This window comes from Vulpes lagopus, chromosome 13 (assembly GCF_018345385.1).
Source record: "Vulpes lagopus strain Blue_001 chromosome 13, ASM1834538v1, whole genome shotgun sequence".
NCBI classification, from domain to species: Eukaryota; Metazoa; Chordata; class Mammalia; order Carnivora; family Canidae; genus Vulpes; species Vulpes lagopus.
In genome coordinates this window covers 48,663,880-48,686,853 of record NC_054836.1, presented here as the reverse complement: position 1 = coordinate 48,686,853, position 22,974 = coordinate 48,663,880, and the positions used below count along the sequence as shown (strand labels likewise).

Here is a 22,974-nt window from a genome sequence, read left to right as displayed (position 1 = left end):
CAAAATCTTACTTTTTATTGCAAATATTTGGTAACACTTTTACCATTCTAAAACAAAATTTATAGATAATATAACCCTCCTATAGTATTATATATATAATTTCTAACTGTAACATAAAAATGAAAGAGAAAGTTACTTATAATAAAATAATATATATTTCAATGTGTAAATACTCAGACATGATCACAAAAGGAGACAAATCAGCCGGTCTGATGCTGTCACCTATATCTAGTACCCACCTGAATACAACAACTACAAATCTTATTTACAGATGTGTTATGTTACATTTGAATGCTACAGATGGTGTTGACATTAATAATAGACTTTTCTTAGTAAAGTTAGTAAAGTTCTGAGGAAAACAGGATAAAATCTTTCCTCAGTATCCATAGCAGCTACATTTCTGGAAAATTCAGAAAATTAAAACCATACCAAAAAATACTATGTGTTTATGAAAACTGAATAAAACCTGACAATTATTATGAGCATACGTTTCACTTCATAAATGTCTGGAAGAACATTCAAATACACAGCAAGACCTGATAATTATTTACTATGCAGAGTTGTGTGCAAGGCGAGATGTCTAGTCTCTGGCCCCAGCCACAAAATGCCAGTAGTATACTCTTATAATTTTGATATCCAAAAATGGCCTGACAGGCCAGTGATGCCCCCACTCCTGCATGAGATTCATTTTCTTAGCAATTAGAGACAATGAACAGACACATTGAAAATTACCAATTATTTTCTAAATATTGATGAATATATTATATTATGGAATATTGCATCTCTATATTTGGTAATATTTCTTAGAGATCCACAGAAATAAGCCCTTTGTCATAATATGTAATAATGCAGGGAAAATCATAATTGTCTGAGCTCAACATATTTAAAATATGGAAGAGATTATAATATAACTTACAAGTTAACAGATATTATGATAGTAAGACACAGATATATAAGGAGAAATTTGATGTAATTTCCATAAATTATTGTTTAGAAATGTTAATATACTATTTATATCCTTCTATACTATATTTATTATATTTTATTATTTTATTATAAATTTTATGAGTGTAACAAATTTTCTTAAAACTTCTATGGATCTTAAGATTTTTCTTACAAATGCTATGAGTCAAAAGGAAAAGAAAAAACTAAGGACAAATGGGAAAAGAAAACAAATAAGGAAAAAAGAAAATATAACTTTAAAAAAAGGATAGATAAATTTTAAAACAGGAAAATTTGGAGAACAAGTCTATGTAGCTTGTTACTTCTTTTTCTTCCTCAAAATTAATTTCTATGACTCAGTAATTTTAGTGATCATAAAAACTCACAGGGATATTTCTTATACTCACAGGGATATTTCTTATTCATTTGATAAATCCTTGGATCCATAGAGTATAACAAATTACGAAAAAAGTCTTTAAAACCTGAACATTTATTTTGCTGGGAAAAAATTTTTATCTTAATTCATTCTATTCTTCTATTTCTATCATAAATTGCTCTAGGTTTTTTGAAGCATTAGATATGAAACTGGATTACTTTCTTAGAGAGTTTTGAAATTATGAAACTTTGAGGGAAATAGTAAAAATATAGGCAAGAAGGGAAAAAAACTCACAAGCCTATGTATCAATTTAGTGGCCTAATCTCATAGTCTAATCTCAGTAATTTTTATATATATTTCTCAAAACTTTTTTTAAGAATATTGTTTTCATTTTTTTAAAGACTCATAAATTTAAGGATAGAAAGAAACTCTAAAAAGTGTAACTTTCTCTTTGCAAGGTAAATCTAAATTAACTGTGGCCCAGGACATCTAGAGATTTCTGAAAAAGCCGGAAGGGAAAAATGCAATCACTTCCCTAGGAATTCAATGCTTAGAAGCATATTGGTCAGGAATATTCTTTAACCTATAGTTTCACCCTTATTCATATATGTTTAGTAGGCTTTTAGATGATTTTTGTAGTTATTGAGGATGTTGATCCCATGTCATTAAGCTTGACTTTTCAAAGGTCAAATCTAGATAACCTTGTTATAGCAGAAGGTCACAAGGACTTCTGTTTCTCTTGATTTCTCGATAAGTGACTTCCCACCAAAGTTATGATAATCTAGAAAAGTTTCTTTCTGTTCTCAGCTTTTATCTACTGTTCGTCAGGGTGGGAGTTGAATGGACATCTTATCTGGTTAGCCAAGTAGAGTTTGTGTCTTTGGGGTTGATTCATTACCAGGATTAACTTACCTAAGGTTAAGTAGAATGAAAAAAGGGCTGTATCTAATCTAAAGCCTAAAGAAGACCACGTTTCAAACTGACGAAACTAAAAAAATAAGCTGGTGAAGCTCAGAGACCATTAGACCCATGGTGCCTGGATGGGCCAAGTAGACCTTTTATATTGGAAATAATCCAGTATTGTAACTCTAGGTGGACTGAACATCACTAGACTCTCTTCAGGCCTCATTTAGAGATGGTAGGGATTAAATAAAGACTGGAATGAATGCTCTGGCATTTTATTGTCTTTTTGTTTGGCCACATTAAGGCATGGTTTTTAATCAAGTAAGGAAATACACCTGCCTACTTCTCTGTGCCCATTTTTACTCCCAAAATAAAGTAATTCTGAATACTGTAGTTTATAACTAACGGCACAAGAGGCAATTCCATAGGTCACTTATCTTCTGCTTACAATGGCTTCCTCCAAGAACAAAGAGCAACAAATCAAAGCAACTAATTGCTGTTACACTCAAGAAGATTTCATTATAAAATGCAACAGTATTGTTACAGTCACTTGAGTTTGCCACCGTGTACAAGTAATAGATCCTAAAAAACTGATAGGGAAGGAAGCAAACAAGGATGACTCCTATAAAAAATAGGTTTTTCAGCTGGGCCCAGAACTCCTGGTGGGATAGAAAGGAGTGGCGTAGCTTCCGCATCATTGACATAATGATGAAGATCTGGAAGACCAAGAGAATCACTGCAATGGCTATGACAGTAGTGACTATCATATAGTTGATGACTTGCACATATGCTCGATCAAGTTCTTTGTGGAATTTAAAACAATGTTGCTCATCATACCCCTCGTAAGTTCCATAGTGAGAAACAACCACAGGTACCACAATGACAATCACCAGCAGCCACATGCCAGTACTGGCAGCCACAGCATGCAGTTTTCTGTAGAATTCCACTTTGTCTTTGTACTTGAAGAAGATGAGGTACCTAATGACCAGGATCACCATGTAGAACAGGAATGTAAGGTACATGTGGATGTGTAGCATGGCACTCACAAATTTGCAGAAGGGCAACCCAAACATCCAGGTGTGCTTGATGAGATACGTCAAGCGAAAAGGCACTGTCAGCAGAAAAACACTGTGGACCACTACCAGGTTAATAACCACTGTGGTAGTTACAGATCGGGTGTTCATTTTCACCAGCAGGAACAAAATGGAGATGATGCCCACCAGCCCACCAATGAGTACTATGAAGTAGAGCGTGGTTAAATGGGGCGTCAGTATAGGACTGCAGGAAGAAGTGTTGTGGCCAGCCATACTTCAGAAGTCACCTGAAAGAGACGAAATTCCAATAAAACTGAAAAACCTTCAGAACTTTGTTCTTATCTCCTTCTTAGCACTAGCAATGTGATTTTGTCATTTGTTTATATGATATAAATTTTAAGTACCTTAAGAATAAAGACTATGTCATATGCCTATCTGTATACTCGAGACTGAAAACATAGTAAGTCATTGATTCTTAAGCTTTCATAAGTTAGAGGCCTCATCGAGAGGCTCCCAGAGATGTGTGTGTATGTGCGTGCGTGTGGGTCCTCGAAATGAGCCCCAAGTAGAGCTTGCTGCTCAGCAGGGAGTCTGCTCCTGCTTCTCCCTCTACCTCCCCCCTCATGCTCTCTCTTTCTGTTCACTCTCTCTCAAGTAAATATAAAATCTTTTTTTTAAGTGTGCGTAAAACTGGATTGCTGACCATCTGTAGCTGATGCATAGATAATAGTACTGCAGCAGCCAGTGGGGGAAAAATTATAACATGGAAGGAAAGTTAAGTGAGTGTGTTAAGTACACAAGATATTTTTCTTTGAAGTATGATTCTAATTCTCTAAGTCCTTTCAATTCATCAGCAAATGATTCGAGAATATACATAATTCGTTTAGGATACTGGTTAGTTTGGCCAAAAAAAAATCGATTAAGTCAAAGCAGCAACAATCAATAGGAGTATATGTGAATTTCTTGTCACAGCTATGTTATCTTCTAGCAGTGAGACTTCGGCTAAGTTCTCATGGGTTCCTCTAAAAATGCAGCATAACTCCCAATTCTCCCATTCCAATACCCTCAAATGAGTAAAAGAACCACTACCATTTTTTTCTCTGGGGAAATCCTTTCCCCAAATAGTGTTGGTCGCTTTTAACTCATTATCCACATTCTAATTTATTCTCTCTTTTTTTTTTTTTTGTATTTTTTTTATTGGAGTTCGATTTGCCAACATATAGTATAACACCCAGCACTCATCCCATCAGGTGCCGCTCTCATTGCCTGTCACCCAGTCACCCCATCCCCCCACCCATAATTTATTCTTTATTAAATGAAAGATTTAAAAATCTTTTAATTACACTAATCAAGTACTTACATTTTCTTATTTAAATTCCTTCAGTGGCTTCCCATTTCCTTTAAGATTAAAAATATCCTTCTATGTCTAGAATGTTCTGGGTCATGGCAAAATCTGATTCCTTGAGACCAGATTTAAGAAATAATCTAGAGGTTAGGATACCTGGATGGCTCAGTCAGTTGAGCGTCTGACTTTGGCTCAGGCTGTGATCTCAGAGTCCTGGGATTGAGCCCCACTTCTAGCCCCACATGGAGCCCTGAATCAGGCTTCATGCCCAGTGGGGATTCTACTTGTCCTTCTGTCCTTCCCCTCCACTCATGCTCTCTCTTTCTCAAATAAATACAATCTTAAGGGAAAAAATAAAGAATCTAGAGGTGAAAATGATAGAATTTAATGAACTGCATATGGGAGAATGAGGGAAAGTATCTCAGTCACTCCTAGATTTCTAACTTGAACAACTGGTTAAAGATGTTTACTAACAGGACACCTGGGTGGCTCAGTGGTTGAGCATTTGCCTTTGGTGCAGGTCATGATCCCGGGTCCTGGGATCAAGTTCTGCATCGGGCTCCCCGCAGGGAGCCTGCTTCTTCCTCTGCCTATGTCCCTGCCTTTCTCTGTGTGTGTCTCATGAATAAATATATTAAATCTTAAAAAAACCCAAAAAGATGTTTACTGACAACAGGGAGCCTGAGAATCAGATTTGAGGAAGAGCAGTAGTTGAATTATAATCTTAGTACCTTTGTAACACATTTGCAGTTAGTCTTATTCACTTCATGAATGTCTTTTCGTACAATCAAAATTACCCAGCAATAAAAGTGAACCACTGATGAACCACAAAAGCATTAAACTCACATACATGTAAATCATATATTCTCAAAAATTTGTTCTTGAAGTGTGAAAAAACTTTACTTTTTATGCATAAAACACATACATAAGTACATAAATAGACACAGAGTATATCTTGGTATTAAAATTTCATAAGGAGGGGATCCCTGGATGGCTCTGCGGTTTAGCGCCGCCTGCAGCCCGGGGTGTGATCCTGGGGGCCTGAGATGGAGTCCCACATCCGGCTCCCTGCATAGAGCCTGCTTCTCCCTCTGCCTGTGTCTCTGTCTCTCTCTCTCTCTCTGTCTATCATGAATAAATAAATAGAATCTTTTAAAAATAATAAAATAAAATAAAATTTCATAAGGAGAGAAGAGACAATTAGGGAATAAATGGCTAAAAAGGCTCTTTACAAGGGTAATAGTTTTAAAAGTTAAGAAAAGGGAGGAAGTTAAGAAACATTGCGTAAAATAAGAGATGCCAGCCACAAAGGCTACATATCATATAATTTCTTTTTCTAAAAAATTGAAATTAATGAGACAGAAGATCAGTGTAGCCCAGGGCCTATGTTTCAGGGGTAAGGATTGACTTCAAAGGGGTATAAGAGAATTTATGGAGGGATGGGATGTTTTATGTCATGTTGGTTACAATTGCAGTTTTTTGTCAAAGCTTATCAAATTGCACACTTAAAATTGGTGAATTTTCTTGCATATGACTCATATATCAATAAAACTAATTTTAAAAACCAGTAATAATAACCTGACCCCAAGGAAGCTCTGCTTCTGTGAGCACGGAATAGAATTTACATGTGACCCACTTAAAAGATTGCTTCATGTTATACCTCTTCTATGTTATGTGTAATCTCTGTATTTGTCCTTTATTTTTTCCTTTGAAAAGTAGTTCCGTCAAGCAAATATGTAATTTATATTGTGTTTGTATCTGAATCAGGGGTGAATGTGCCACCACAAGTTCTATCATTTTCTTCAGCTATTGAACTAGAATCAGGACTGACTTTTGAAAGAAGAAAGTATAATCAGTCACATATCATCTCTCTCAAATCCTCTTTCATTCTTATAAACTGCCATGATCTCTCTGTAACAACCAACCCTGGTTCCCAGACATTCCAAGATATTTTGTAAAGTGTTACAGAATATAGACAGACACCTTCTGCTTAAACTAGCTAACGTGGGTTTTGTTGTCAGTAGGTAACAACCCTGACATACCTTGTTATTTCCTATTTCTCCTTCAAGAATCAACTGAGGCATCATTTCCTCCAGGAAGCCTTTCATAATCTCCACTCTCAATTCAGGTTCCCTTGCCCCATGGAATGCACCATGCTTACTTCAATTATGGCATTTATCCCATAGACCATAATTCTCAGTTACCCTTCTGTCTTCCAAAAAAGATTAACAAGGGAAGAATCCTGTCTTCCTTTTATCCACAGAAACTAATGAATTTTTTAAATTAATGTAAATATTGTTATTGAAAGCTAAATACCTATAGTAGAGTGCTCAGCTGTAAGGATATATAGCTCAATGAATTTTAACAGAGTAAACGTAGCCTCACCATAGTTAATCTCTATCCTGGCAACTAACACCATGGAGTAGGTTTGCCGACCTTGAAGTTTATTTGAGTTTAATATCCTTGAGCTTCATTCACTAAACATTATGCTTTCAGATTCATTCATGTGTTTGATTTTAATTAGTTCATTTTTATTGTGGTTTATTATAATGTATGAACAAACATATCACAATTTATTCATTCTATTGCTTTTTAATTTTTATTTATTCATGAGAGACATAGAGAGGCAGAGAAGCAGGCTCCTCACGCAGAGCCCGATACAGGGACTTGATCCCCGGACCCGGGACCACGCCCTGAGCTGAAGGCAGACACCCAACCGTTGAACCACCGGGGCATCCCTTATTCATTCTATTATTGATGGATAATAATATTCTTTCCAGTTATAAGGCCATTATAAATAATGCCATTCTGAGCATTCTTATAAATATCTTTTGTAAAAATAAGTATCCGTTCTTTGGGAATTTACCTAAGTATGGATTTGATCGATCATAGGGTACATATATTTCCCTGGTTTCAAAGTCTGTATACCTGGAAGTGATACAGATATCTTTCTTTATTCAGTTGATTATTTATTATAATATAAACTGTTTGCCAAAGAGTACAGCTGATCTCTTTAAGACCTGAAAGAGGGATCCCTCGATGGCCCAGCAGTTTGGTGCCTGCCTTGGCCCAGGGCGTGATCCTGGGGACCTGGGATCGAGTCCCGTGACGGGCTCCCTGCATGGAGCCTGCCTCTCTCTCTCTGCCTCTCTCTCTGTGTCTCTGCCTCTCTCTCTCTCCCTATCTCTCTCTCTCTGACTCTCTCTCTCTCTCTCTCTGTGTCTCTCATGAATAAATGAATAAAATCTTAAAAAAAAAAAAAAAAGACCTGAAAGAAAGTAAGTGGTGTAGTTTCTCTTCCATGGAGATGATCCATTAGTAATACAAGGAACCAGAAAATGTCTTTAAACAACATTTACATTTATTTGCTGATCCTGTTTAGATATTTTATCCATATATCTTCATTGTCTTACCTTTTCCTGAAATATTCTATCCTATTCAATCCCCTTTTTGTATCCTTGAGATCTAAACTTTATTTTTTTTTAGAAAGAGAAAGAATACACACATCTTTGTGCATGAGGAGAGAGAGCAGAGGGGCAAAGAGAGAGAGAGAGAGAGAATCTTAAGGAGGCTCCACACTCAGCATGGAACCAATGTGGGACTCAATCTCACGACCCTGAGATCATGACCTGAGCCAAAATCAAGAGTCAGACACTTAACCAACTGAGCCAACCAGGCACCTTGATTATTTTTTAATAATCGCCACAAGTTGTTAATTGAATGGGTGAAATAATGATGAAAAAATGTCTTAACTTTATTAAACATATTCTTGACCGGACCCCATTTGGATCTAGTCTAGTAACTGATGTCAAGACCCCAGAAATAAACTATAGTTTATCCAGAGCACTATTCTAAGGGAGCAGGACTGTCTCCCTGTTTCTACACAAACTACCTTGCCTTGCTGGGATCTCTTCCTTATCTGTGATTGACTCCTGAAGCTTAACAAGAAGCATGGCCTCAAATTCAGTTTCCCTCTGCCTTCTTTCATTCTCCTACTTAAAATCCTTCTTTGGTTCCTTTTAGTGAAAAGAATGAAGTTTGGCACCTACCATGTCATATGAGCTTTTTACAATCTGACCCCAACTTATGTTTCAAGGTAAATCTCCTGTTATGACCACCCCCCACCCTGACATTTCCTCACCCTCATTCTATGCCCTGGAGTTACTATTTTCATGCCATTCCTACAATGTTATCTTTAAAACCCCCAGTTTTTCCTAAAAGTGTAAAGTTATGATATTCACTGTGAGACTATAGATGCCTTTAATCAAGTGGAGGAAATTCCCTTTTATTTCTAGTTTATTGATTTTTTTTTTCATGAAAGGGTGTTGAACATTGTCAAATGCTTTTTCTGTGTCTGTTAAGATTGTCATGTGGTTCTTGTCCTTTTCCCTCACCATTCTTCAGATTATATAATCTCTATTGCTCTATCTCAGGCATATGCACAGTTTCTCTGGCCTCCTTCCCCAGGGACAGTACAGTTTTAGCCAGTTCTCTTTGAGCCCTGTAAGCTTCAGTCTGGTTATCACATCTACCAGTTAGTTTCCACTGATTGATAGCTGATTTTTCTATTGCTTTTGATAACACCGTAGATCTCTCTGTAGATCCTCTGTAGACCCCAAATGTGCAGCTAGACACTGAGACTGAAGTCTAAATGCTGTGATAAATAATATTGTGTCTCTTCTTAAAAAATTTCCCCTGGCCTCCTATTGTCTCTTGGAGATGTGTAAACTTCTTTGCATGCTATGCTAGATCCTTCCCCTTGGCTTTTGTAGTTCTAGATCTAGCCTCTATGCCACTAAAGCACCAGGATTTCCCTGTCCTGCCTGAATGATTCTCATCATCTGTACTGACCTCAGTCTACGTACTGCAGAGCTCCTCAGCTTACCCTGTGGTTTGGCTGGGGGATATTTCCTTGTGTCTCGACAATTCCCTTCCCAATTCTTTGCCTACAAACTTGCTTAGGTCTCAGTGGTCATTGCCCATGGCCCAAAAACTGCCTTAATATTAGAAGTGAGATATTGGAAATGGCTTCTGTAGTTGTTTTATAAAGAGTCCATGACAGAGCCAACATCAGAGACCAGCCTACAAAATGAGAGTCCTAAAAAATTGTAGAGCTCTACAAAAAGGTGTCCTCCTGAGTGCGTAGACCTTAGGTCCCAGACCCCTTCTTGTTTAAATAGAAAAGCAGCTACAATCAACATGGGATTTTTCATTTAATTTAATAAACAAATCAGGTCATTGTATTTTGTATAGTATATAGTGAAGATTCTGAGATGAACAAAACACATCCTTGCATTTAAAACTCTTTCTCTCTGATCTCTTTCTGCCTCTCTGTCTTATTTGCAACACCTACAGGGCATTAAAAACTGCCATAAGAATTCAGAAAGGGGAGTGATTGATTTAACACATAGTGGAGAATGAAAGCATCAGCATGTAGTGGCAATAGAGAAATTCTTGGGCACAGATGTGTAACAGATGCTGGATCTTGAAGGATGCTTTGAAGTTCCAGGTGCAGACAGGAAGAGATACAGTACTCCACGTATAGACAAGAGTTGGAGAAAAAGCATGTTCAGAGAATTACCTGTAGTTTGCTGTGCCTGGAACATTAGGTAAATGAATAAAACACAGATGAATTTCTGTAGATGAGGCTTGCCAAATACATAGCATGTTGCCACTCTGAGGACTTCCTATTTTATCCTGAAAATTATGAAAGATGCAAATTTTAAAATATAAAATGCCATTTAATACTTCAATTCTAAAAGCTTGTTTTTGGTTTTATTGGAGAAAAGATTAGAGGAAGGCAAGACAAAAAGAGCGATACCATTAGCAGGCTATTATGCCGATCAAGTTTAAATATCATAAGGATTGGTGCAAATTGGTACCGCTTAGGGGAATTGCCCCAAACTAAACAAAATTGAAGATTGAGGTTGGAGAAGATTTTGTGTGTTTCAAGTATGTCCATTGGCGAATGATGACATCTTCATATCAAATCAATTATAAAAGAATAGGAATAATCACTGAATATTTTAAGAGTACAAATGACACATTAAAAAGACATCAAATCCCTCAGGCAAAAAGAACTATGAGACTAGTTAGTTTTCTAAAAGAGAAAAGAGTAACTTTAAATTTTAATTCATACTGTCAAATAGAAGAGAATGATGAGAAATTCAATTATAGTTGTTACTGGATAAAAGATATACTGAACCAGCACTATTAGTGAGCTTGTAAGAATGTTCAGAAGGATTCTCACAGATGGAATACAACAACAAAAGACCAAGAGACAGATGGTTTAAAAGAAACTCTAAGAAACACCTAGGGCAAATCTAGAAGTTCCAACAGCATCTGGAAACAGTAGAATGGAATGAAATATTCAAATAGATACCTGAAGAACATTCCTCATACATAGAAGAAAGAAGAAGAAGAAGAAGAAGAAGAAGAAGAAGAAGAAGAAGAAGAAGAAGAAGAAGAAGAAGAAGAAGAAGAAGAAGAAGAAGAAGAAGAAGAAGAAGAAGAAGAAGAAGAAGAAGAAGAAGAAGAAGAAGAAGAAGAAGAAGAAGAAGAAGAAGAAGAAGAAGAAGAAGAAGAAGAAGAAGAAGAAGAAGAAGAAGAAGAAGAAGAAGAAGAAGAAGAAGAAGAAGAAGAAGAAGAAGAAGAAGAAGAAGAAGAAGAAGAAGAAGAAGAAGAAGAAGAAGAAGAAGAAGAAGAAGAAGAAAGAAGAAGAAAGAAGAAGAAGAAGAAATCTTCATGTTGAAGATTTTACTCAGGATTGAGCCAAATTAATAGAAAAGACTCACATTGGACATATCAAAGATAGAATTTCAAGTCACAAAAGACAAACTACATATCCACTTGGATGTCTAACAAAATGTCTCAAGTTTAGTGTATCTAAAGATGAACTCCTGTGCTTTTCCTCCCACCTCCCAAACATACACATATACTGTTCCTCCCAATATCCTCCCAGGCTCATAATAGGAACTCTGTTCTCTAGTTGCTTGAGTGAAAAACCTTAGAATCTTCCTTGATTCCTCTTTTTCTCCCCAAATTCACCTGAACTCCTTAACCAATTCCTATCCCTTTTCCTCCAAAATAATCCACTGGACCAGATTTTTTTTTTCTGTAAAAGGACATTACTGAGACAATGAGTAAGACATGAATAAAGTCTGTAGATTAAATAATAGAGTTGCACCGATGTTACTTTCCTGATTTTGATCATTGTGTGTCATTATATTAAAAATGTTATGTTCCTAGAAAATATACACTGTATACCATAAAAGCACCATGTCTTCAGTATACACTCAAATGGATCAAAGAATCATGATCAAAATATATGTGTGTATGTATATGTGCTTATATGTGATATATATATGTATATATATATATTTATCGCATTGTGAAAAGCAAATGCGATAAATATTACAAATGGGGAATCTAGATGAAGGGTATATTGGAGTCCTTTGCTCCATACTTATACTTTTATAAACACTTCTAAGTTAGAGGCACCTAGCTGGCTCATTTGGTGGAGCATGCAACTCTTGATCTTGGGGGTTGTGAGTTCAAGTCCCATGTTGGGTGTACAGATTACTTAAACTCTTAAAAAATTACTTCTAAGGTAAAAGGTTATGAAAAATCAAATCTGAAACATGTCTACTCTTCACCACTTACATTGCTACCACTGTGTTTCAAGTCATATCATCTTTCCTTTTTTTTTTTTTATATCATCTTTCCCTGGGAATTTTGACCTACCCATGAATTTTCCCTTCTTTGACTCTTGTCTCCTCTACTGTCTATTCTCAACTCAGCAACCAGAGTGCTCTTCAATGTCATTCCTCTTACCACAATTTTCTAATGGCTGCTTATTTTACTCAGAGTCAAATCAAAATTTGGAAAGTGGCCTATTAGGTCCTAAAGAACTGAGGCCTGCCTCCTCCCTACTCTTTCTTTGATTGTATCTCCTACAACTATCACTTTCATTGGTATATTCTAACTAGACATGGTTTCACTCTTTGTTTTTCCTCAAACATCCATGACATGTCCCCACCCCAAGGCCTTTCCACATGGTTTCCTCTTCAGGAGTGTTCTTCCCCCAGATGTCTGCACTGTTTGATCTCTCCTTTACCTGCTTCTTGTCTCTAGTCAAAGGTCGTCTCAGTAATCCATTTCCTGACTTTCATATTTAAAATGTCAACACTCCACTTCCTGCCAGCACATCTCATCTCCTTTTCCTACTTTATTATTCCCACATAAATCCCACAGCATTTTTCATTAATGTACCATATGCTTTATTTGTCTGTCTTCTTATTCCCTCCACTAGAATTCAAGCTTCTTGAGGACAAGCTACTTTTTGACCTCTAGCTTCTGGAACAGTGCTTTGCACATAAGAGCTTCTTAATAAATAGTTGTTAAGTGAATGAAATTAAACATCCTAAAAGTTCTCATAGTGGGGGAAAAAAACAGGATAATCTATAACCATCATTAGAATTTTGACATATATTAAGTGCTGGGGAAAAAATCTGAATGGTTTTGAAAGATGATTTTGAATTTAGAAATCTGCTTTCAACCAAATCTGAATTCAAGTGAGAGAGAAGAGGAATAGCATTTTCTGACACACGAATACTCAGAAAGTTTAACTCTCTGAGCCTCTTCCTGAGTTATTAATGTATATTACAGCAAAATGGAAAAGGATATGCGAGGTTCCAAAAATACAGTAGTGAACCAAAATATTAGTGATACATGATTAAATCTATGTTACTGAGCATACAAAACTAAAATAATGGTTTTAGTATGGTCAGGGCGGTGAAAATAAAAGGGAGAAGTTGTATGTTAAGATTCTTGTTTTATTGGGTAGGTGATTGAATGTAGTATTTAACTGTAGAGAAACCAAAAAATATGAGTTTAAATTCTTGAGGAAAGTTAAGAATGGTTACTTGGTGAATAGAAGTCGGGATGGCTTATAAATTATGAGAAGGAAAAATGAAATAACGATAAAGCCAATTAAGCAAAAGAAGGGAAGAAAATATAAAATGAACAAGGAAACATGGTAAATAGACAAATTTTAAAAGGAAACAGTAAGTCCAGACACATCTGAAATCATAATATACACTGTATTGTTCCTTCCTCTAATTACTAAAAAGAGGAATTGTATGTATCTCTGTGATTATACTAAAACCCACTGGATTGTACACTTTAAAACAGTGAATTTTATGGTATAGGGATCATATCTCAATAAAGCCATTATTTAGAAAGAAAGAAACTGTCTGAACTGAGCCTCTGATAGTGAGGAGGAGAGAGAGAATCATTATTGACAAGGCAAAGAATTAAGACAGTCAATGGTGCTAAGCAAAAGATTGCCCTCCTGCTGGGAACAGAGGTGTAACTCACAGCTCCCTGGTTAGACAGATATCAGCTCCCTGCTCAGTGGCTGCAATGCCAGGAGCTAAGAGCTGTGGGTGACTTGGCCAGGCCCATGAGAAAGGGCATGTCCCTTTGAGCTTACACTTCATTCTTTTTTGCTTCCCACTCCGTCCCTGGATTCACTTCCTCCTGCTGCACTCTGAACCGATGGCACCGTAGGCGGATTCATTCAATACGAGAGAACAAGTGCCACCCCAGTCATTTTCTTCATAGCACTTATCACTTTTTAAAGATTTTATTTATTTACTCATAAGAGACACATGTAGAAAGGCAGAGGCGTAGGCAGAGGGAGAAGCAGGCTCCCCAAAGGGAACCTGATGTGGGACTTGATCCCAGGACCCAGGATCATGCCCTTAACCAAAGGCAAATGCTCAACCCCTGAACCACCCAGGCGTCCCAGCGCTTATCACTCCTGTCTCACTTTTCATTTATTGGGTTTCATACCCATCCTTGTCCCAAAAATGAAGGATTCATAAATGATGTGTGATTCGCCATTGTGTCACCAGGGCCAGCGAAATACCTGTGCCAGGGATCAGAAGACAACATCACAAACTCTTCCCTTAGAATGAAACCTAGAGATCATGGTGTCCAGCACACCATTTAAACTGAGGAAAACATGGTAGCCCATACAGGGACCTTCGTTACCTAACAAGTACTATCTAAGCCTCCAGTCTCCTGTTCCACTGCAGAACTGCTTCCCTACCACATGACACCTATAGAAAGACTCTAGAGGCCCAGAGAAATGAAAGGCAGCTTCTGAGCAGCAGAGCCATGCTTTAACCCCACCCCCAAGAATCTCTCTTCAAGGACATCTAGGAGCCAGGATGAATATCCAGCCCCGCTAGAAGATGCAGAACAATGAGAAGAGGCTGTTCCCTGCCTGTGAGATATCCTCAGAACAGATTATATTTTGTTATGTTTATTGAAAAAAAAATAGGAGCATTTGCTTTAATCACTCTGGGAAAATCAAGCAGCATTTTATCCAAAATGTTTTGAGAAAAAGACTCTGCAATGACAGCTCCACATTAAGCATCACCTCAGGGTAGCTAAAAAAAAAAATCTGTCTGCAAATATCAGAAGCAGCGTGGAAAACAACAAAACATAAATGTCAACTCTAAAGAAATCCATTTGACAGAATTATATGCCTAAGTAATATATTTAAAAATCTTCCTACCTCTTTTGTTTGTGTTTGCCATCTCTCCCAGTCCTCATCCTTTGCTATCCTATTTTGAAGTTTGAAAGGAATCTCCTGGCTCTTCAACAAAAATTGCAAAAAATACTTCTTAGGCAGCGTTAAGTAAAGCAAGATCTACAGCCTCACTAATCAAAAGTATCAGTCCCAACCAACAATAACATTCTGGGTTTGAGCTATTATTTGTCCAGTTAATTGAGTTGTTAAACACTATTCCTGACTTTACAACTTCTATGGGAAGTGAGAGCTGATGTCAGAAGCCCATGAGGTTGAAACTCAGAGACTTTGTGTTTGTACAGAGAGATATACTACTTCATAAGCCACCTTAGTACACTATTTACCACATATTTTCTCCCAAAATAAGGAGCAGTCTGTGAGGTCCTTCCATTCCTGGGGAGAACTTTGCGCATATCTGTAGGTCTGTAGTTATTAAAGTGTGCTATGAAGTCTGAACCCACAGTATATTCTCAAGCCTTCCATGAGCAAAACCAACAACAGTGAAAGAAAACTGCCAGTTATAAAGGTTCTAAAAGTTCTCCTGTTCAAATTGTAGTTTCCCTTCCCATCTAAATAGAGCTCTAGGAAAATCATTGACCTCTGTCTTGGAGCCCAATATAATCTGTCAACAAGTCAAGATGCGATGGCCAACAGAACACCTGAAGGGGACTGGGAAATGTCTTTAGAGAATGTTGAGCCTCTTTATTAAGGGAAAGATGACATTTCATTTGGGAACTAACATCTGTGGCAGAAGGGCACATGAAATAGAAGCTTACTCAGAGCAGAAAGACTTTCCTCAAGTCAAAGCGACTGAGAATATAGCCAGACAATAGCCAGAAAATAGCCAAGGCTCACCCTCCTCCCTTCTTTACTCCCAGGCACCTCCGAATTGATGCTTTCTTACCAACAGTGGGCAAGTCTATTCAACACAATTCGTTGGTAATGAAAGCTGCCCTGGCACTATGGTGGAAATTTCACATACATTACTTATAATCCTCCCAAGAAGTCTAGGGCATGGTTTTTTTTTTTTTTTATCCAAAATATCAGATGAAAAAATTGAGGCTCAGAGGGTGGCTCAGTTAGTCAAGCAGCTGATTCTTGATTTTTGGCTCAGGTCATGATCAAGCTCTGCCTAGAGCTCCGCACCCAGCAGAGAGTCTGCTTGAGCATTCTCTCTCCCTCTCCTTCTGGTCCTCCCCTCATGCTTTCTCTCTCTATCTTCCTCTCTCTCTCTTTTTCTCTCTTTTCTTTCTCTCAAATCAGAAAGAAAGGAAAGAAAGAAAGAAAGAAAGAAAGAAAGAAAGAAAGAAAGAAAGAAAGAAAGAAAGAAAGAAAGAAAGAAAGAAAGAAAGAAAGAAAAAGAAAGAGAAAGAAAGAAAGAGAAAGAAAGAAAGAAAGAAAGAAGAAAGAAAGAAAGAAAGAAAGAAAGAAAGAAAGAAAGAAAGAAAGAAAGAAAGAATGAGACTCAGGAAAGTTAAGCAACTTTCCCAAGATCACTCAGCTAACAAGTAGCAGCACTGAAGCCCAAGCATTGAGTGTCACTTTACTGGGTTGCTGGTACAAAAGTCCTGGGCAAAAAAAAGTAGACATTCCATCTCTGCTTGTTTCTCTGGTGCATTTATTTGTATCTCGTGATCAAGGTATTTAAAGACAATTAATTTGAATACTAGCAGGAGACTTGGAGAGGTAATTAAAATAAGTTCACTCAGTATTCTCTAAAGTCAATAAATGTTTGAGAATGAGTTCATCAGACTGCAATATAATAGAAAAAAAACTGCATTAATATTTAACTACCAAAATGTAATTTATCTTACAGATAGATTCCTGAGCCCTTTTCTTAATTCTTTTCACTTTTTGGACTATTAAGTCCTTAACCCAATCTCCTTTTTGAGATTGAATATCATACTGAGAGATGTTATGGTAGGCCCTGACCAGCTCAACCCAAGAGATCTAGCTCAGGGGAGGCCATCTGTTGCCATCGACAGGCACAAGGGGCTAATATCTGCAAGTGTCTACTGTCCTGTCCTCAGGAATCCCTGGATAAAGAGCTAATAACTGGGACACAGCCCTCCCAGAAATACCAGGCTCAAGTCATGCCAGCCTTGACTCTGCTCTTTTGCCTAGGTCCTGGTTCACTTCCCAGCCTCCCTAGATCTTGAGTCTCCCTGAATCCCATCGATTTCTCCTTGTTTTGGTACTCCTTTCTTTCACTCCATGCCCACCCATTTATTTAGTTGTCACTTTCTGATCAGTGATCTTCCCAGGACTAGTCAGCTCTTCAGAATCTGGTTCTAACCTGACTCTAGAGTTCTCTAGGGCCTACTTCCTCAATTATTCCTGCTAGCCCCTGTTTGTAAGGGCAGTTCCTACTTCTCTTTAACCTTGGTTTATTCCTAATGGAATCCCTGGAAGGATTCAAGCCTTGCCTTATACTCTTATTCCCTCACCTCTTCCTTTCAAAGTTTATTCCCTGCCCTGTCTCACAGGGACTGAACCCTACTGAAAGCTCGAGAGTAGAAGATGCCACTAATTTCCTCAGCTAACTCTCAGCTTCTTTGTTCTTGATTTACTATCCAGCTGCCCCTGAACTGCACATTCTAACTATGGCAAAGGTGAGCTCAAAGATTGGACAATTCAGGCCTTTTTACAACAGTGATTCGTGGTTCTCAGATATATGTGGCAAACGGTAAATTTCAGTATTTTTGAAGAGAGGAACTAAGTCATTAGGAGCATTTTGGTCCTTTGTACAGGAAAATGAGGACCAGTTTGCCAATTAAACTGAGGGTAAAATCCATGTTGAAGTAATTAGAAGAAGCTACCAACAATGCTGGATAAAGGAAGGGGCACCAGATGTTCAAATATGGTTCAGAAAGCTTCTTGGCAGTTTGTTGTACAGAAAACTCATGGCTGAATATGATTGTCGAGTAAGGTAAGACTGTGAATTAAAAAGACCTGGCTTCTGCAGTCATATCTTACTCCATCTCTTAGGTCACACTTCCTTCCACATTGGGCTCAAACAATACTCCTGGTTACCAAGCAGCTAAAGGCATTTCTTTTGGGCTTTCTGATTCACCTTTCATCTTCTTAAAGCTACCTGATACCAAATCGGCAGCTTCTCTGGATTCTGGCCACAGAATTAACTTCATTCTTGAAAGGTCTTAAAATAGAATATTCAAAAAGGACTTAGACTTTAAAGTTCCAAGACTGTCCAAGGGGAAAGGCGGCGTTCACTAGAGATCTCAAACTTGTGTCATTGACTTGGCTTAAATATTTTCCCCTAGGTGATATTTTCTCATCTCAGATGACATTCTAGTATTTCTATTAATGTTCTATATTCATTTATTTATAGCTAGAACTGCTATGTACAATGAGAGCAGAAATGCCCTGTCTTTCCCATATTTTCTGAGTGCAATGGTGTAGTGGGATTGAATGGTGACCAGCCCCCAAAGAAATATATCCAAGTCTTAATCCCCCAAGCCAATGAGTTGATCTTATTTGGTAAAAGAATCTTTTTAGATGTACTTGGGGATCTTAAAATGAGATTATCCCAGATTATCCATGTGGGCCCCAAATCCAATGGTAAATGTCCTTTAAAAAGACACAGTGGAGAGGCAAAAGAAGAGAAGAAGACCATGTGAAGACAGAAGCAGAGATTGGAAATATGCAATCATAAGCCAAGGAGTGCCTGGAGTCACTAAGAAGCTGGAAGAGGCAAGGAAGGATTCTCCTTTAGAGGCCTCAGAGGGAGTGTGACTCTTTTGGCACCTTGATTTCAGATGTCTAGTCTCCAGAGCTGTAAGGGAATAAATTTCTTTTGTTTTAAGCCACCAAGTTTGTGGTAGTTTGTTATGACACCCTTAGGAAACTAAGACAGGTGACCATAATTTTGGTGTTTGCATTATCACCAGGAGAAGGAAATCTGAATTGTGGAAGAGCCTCTGGGTGTATAATGTCAGAACCACCCAGATCTGTGTGGACATATTCAAATACAAATTGCACTGTATACCACAGCCTTCCCAGATTACAGGAGAAAGTGAATATCATCTGATGAAACTCCCTATTTACAAATATAATAAAGCTTACTCTTCATGTCTCAATAGTGTTCCCTACAAAACTTATCAGGAAAACCTAAAATAGAAGAGTTTTATGAATCTGAGCTCTGTTTGAGACACTGTGTCTTCAAATTCCATGCTGTTGGTGGGCATGTGAAACTTAAAATCCTTGAAGTATTTTTATATTCTCTATCACCGTTGTTATCTCAGAAGAACCCACACTTATGTGGATGAGGTTCTAGTATCAGTTCATCTCTTATTCCTGCTTAGGGCAAACATCATATTTCCTTTGCCTATGAGAGGCTTTTTAAAACGTTCCATGAATTCATGTAGTCATTCCATTTACTTCAAATCAGGGCTCATCAGCAGAAATGACTTTTTAACCCTCATCTTCTCTAAAGCTTCTGTTTTATCCTGAATCACCATTCCCTGCTGACGTAACATTTAATACAATGTCTGACTATAAATGTGCCTGTTATTTTGTATACTGATTTACCTTTTCCTTCACTAGACAAGAATCTCCCATGAAAGCATGACTATATAGTCATGATCATGACTATATAGTTCATTACTAGTACGATGCTGGATACATAGTAAACACGAAATATTTTGTTGAACATTTGTTGAATTTAATGCTTCTCATCTCTCTTACAAGGTATAAACCTTCTAATGATGGCAACTTTCAATGTAATTGTCTATTTAATCCAAAAGAGAAGAAGCAATACATTGCAAAGCTATGAGAGCAGAGACCTATTTCCTGGTGTATTACCTTTAAACACTCTTATTTAAGATGCATATGTTTTCCCAAGAAATTGAAAGATTATATAGTAATGAATGAGGGTCAAAAATAAGAAAGGACATCACCCTGCTCTCAAGAAGCTTATCATCTACCGAAGGAGGCAGATACATGTAGTAGAAATACACAAAGGTAGAATGAGAGAGTGCCTTGAGAGCAGAGTGTTGGGAGAACAAGCTGAACTGGGAGAAGGAGAAATCCAGAGAAGCTTCACAGGAAAGGCTACTTTTGAAATGGAATTGAAGGATAGAAAGGACTTGGTAGACAAAATAGGGGAGAGAAGGAGAAGACAGGAAATGTCCAGAAATAGAACAACATGAGACTCAAAGGACAGACACCAAACTTGGAAAGGTTTGTTTAATGAACAGCACAGTCTTCTTCATTATAGCCTGAACACACAGATCAGCAAATATATACTCTATGTGTAGACTTTGATTATCTAGGCCTAGTTGTTCAGATATGTTCTCAATCTACTTAACTCCAGGAGGAAAGAGGGTGACAAGGTATATTTGTATTTCTCTTTTATTGGTTCTATTTTAGACCATATGCTCTAGACTATAGGGAAAAATCATAGCTTTTTGCTTTCATAGATTTGAAAGCAGTTTCTCATTCTTTTCACAAGGCCTCGATCTACATTTTCTGGCCACATTCCCAGTTGAGGGTTATTATGTGTTTAAGAAATGACAAAATGTTAACCATAGCCAGACACATAATTAGGAAAGCCTCTCTGGAATCAGACACCCCCATGGTTTGGACATGTCCTTATTCCCTTTTAACCACAGTCATCATGGAAACTTGAGGCTCCCTGGCTAGGGAAACTTTCACATATCTTCCTGGGCACCTTATATAGAACTAGGCTTTAATAAATGTTCATAACACCCTTGGCCCCATGAGAAGCACTTATCAAACTCCAATCTGTAAAGGAAAATCTTCACTTTAATGTTTAGATACAAAGTTTGAGTTGAAAATTTGGCTGGAAGTTTAGCAATTTTGTGTCCTTTTTCTAAACACATGAGATACAAGCAAATAAAGTTGAAACTTCATGCAGAAATAGAAATTCTTGGGGCACCTGGATGGTTCAGTTGGTCAAACGTCCAAGTCTTGATTTTTGGCTCAGGTCATGATCTCAGGGTTGCAAGATCAAGCCCTGCATCAGGCTCCACACTGGACATGGAGTTTGCTTAAGATTCTCTCTCGCACTCTCCCTCTGGCCTTCCCTACCCCTTGCTCATTCTCTCTCTCACTCTCTCTCTCTCTCTCTCTTTCTAAAAAAAAAAAAAAAGAAAAGAAAAGAAAGAAAGAAAAAGAAAAAAAGAGAAATCCTTAAGAAGAGAACTACTTGAACAAAGAAATACAATTTGTGGTACACTGGCTTCCTGAGCAACAGAACTAACTGAAGGAGTTGTTACAACTAACTTTCAGCCAACAAGAAATCATGCTTTCATCCGTATGCTTATTTTTTTGGCCATCTTTATTAAGAAACTAATCCCAAATAAAATAATGAAATGGGCTAATTTTTTTCTTCAGGGTGCTATGTTTCTAGCTATTACCTCTTGTTCTAATCTCCCTGTCTATCCTATTCCCTAACAAAGCTTGTTTTTTCCTGTGTCCTGATTTCTCTCAGGCAACATATCACACATGACCAAGAAAATGCCTAACTGGTCCTTTGTGTTCTAAGTCGTATTTCAACTCTTTCAAGAATTTTCTATTATTCTTCCAGAAATATAATTATCTTTGCCACCCCAGTAGTTGTACCAATTTCGTTTCACATCATTTCAAGTTTTGTTATGGTTATTATTTTAGCTCTTTCCTCTCCATAATAAATATATAGACACGTAGGGAAGAAACTATGTTTATTATTTTTATTTTTATTTTAGTTTTCCCCACAGTTCTTAGGAAGACAATTTGTTGTCTACATGGTTCATTGAAAGAATGAATAATATTGCAGATGGTTGTATTTGCCTGCATCCTCAGACTCTAGTTCTGCCTTCCTCAAAACTCATCATTTCCATTTCAGAATCTATGTCATTCTGAAGAAATTGACTCCATGTCTCAACTCCAAAGATGGGACTCTAACCTGGGCTAAGGTAAACTGAGCAGTACATTTAATTATTTAACTCACATCCAATCACAATTATTGGTTCACGATGGATTTATGACCCAAAATTGGTCCAATTGGAAAGAATTTCAGGACTCTTCATTGTTTAAAGCTTTTTTTCATAGTTTGGAGGGTTATTTCTTTAATTATTTGAGAGAGAGAGAGAGTGTGTGTGTGTGTGTGTGTAGTGGTAAAGGGAGAGGGAGACAAGTTTATTCTCCACTGAGCGTAGAGCCAGATGTGGGGCTTGATCCTACCATCCTAAGATCATAACCTGAGCCAAAATCAAGAGTCAGATATTTAACCAACTGATCCACCCATATGCCCCAGGAATTTCAGGACTCTTTCTGGGAGTGCTGGCAGGGCAAATTCTCTTGTTTTAGAGAGTCGAGTGTGTGTATTTGAGACTTAGAAGTGCTGCAGTCATATTATTGCCATTAACAGAAGTCAACATATAGTAAGTTCATGATGCTGATACTGCTTAGCAGGATACAAGTTTAGGTATCTAGTATAGGAAATATGTTCTAATAGAAAAGAGAACAGGAGGAAAAATCCCAAGTTTTGAACCCGTCAATGTCTGATAACAACACAAAAGTTAAATTAGAGTTATCTTCAGTTTGCATTAATAAAAATGCTATTATTTCCCCTCTGTAATATGGGCCCAATAACAAGATAAATTATGTAAAGTACCCAGCATGGGGCTAGACACTATGCAGCTACTCCATAAATCTCAATAATTTCTCTTTTCCTCCCCATCTAGAAGTCTTTTTTAAAAGACAAACAAAAAACTGAAATATATCAATAATGAAAAATTTCTGTAATATGTTT

The 22,974-nt window shown here is 37.4% G+C and overlaps 1 protein-coding gene across 1 annotated transcript in view; it reads right to left on the bottom strand.

Annotated features, from left to right (window-relative positions):
* Positions 1–1,083: 1,083 nt before the first annotated feature.
* Positions 1,084–22,974, bottom strand: part of GPR141 (G protein-coupled receptor 141) — a 44,340-nt gene continuing 22,449 nt past the window's right edge. Inside the window, exon 2 of the mRNA XM_041727938.1 lies at positions 1,084–3,542. Within this exon, the coding sequence (XP_041583872.1) occupies positions 2,623–3,528 (906 nt within the window). The 5' untranslated portion in view covers positions 3,529–3,542 and the 3' untranslated portion in view covers positions 1,084–2,622. The remainder of the gene's footprint in view (positions 3,543–22,974) is intronic.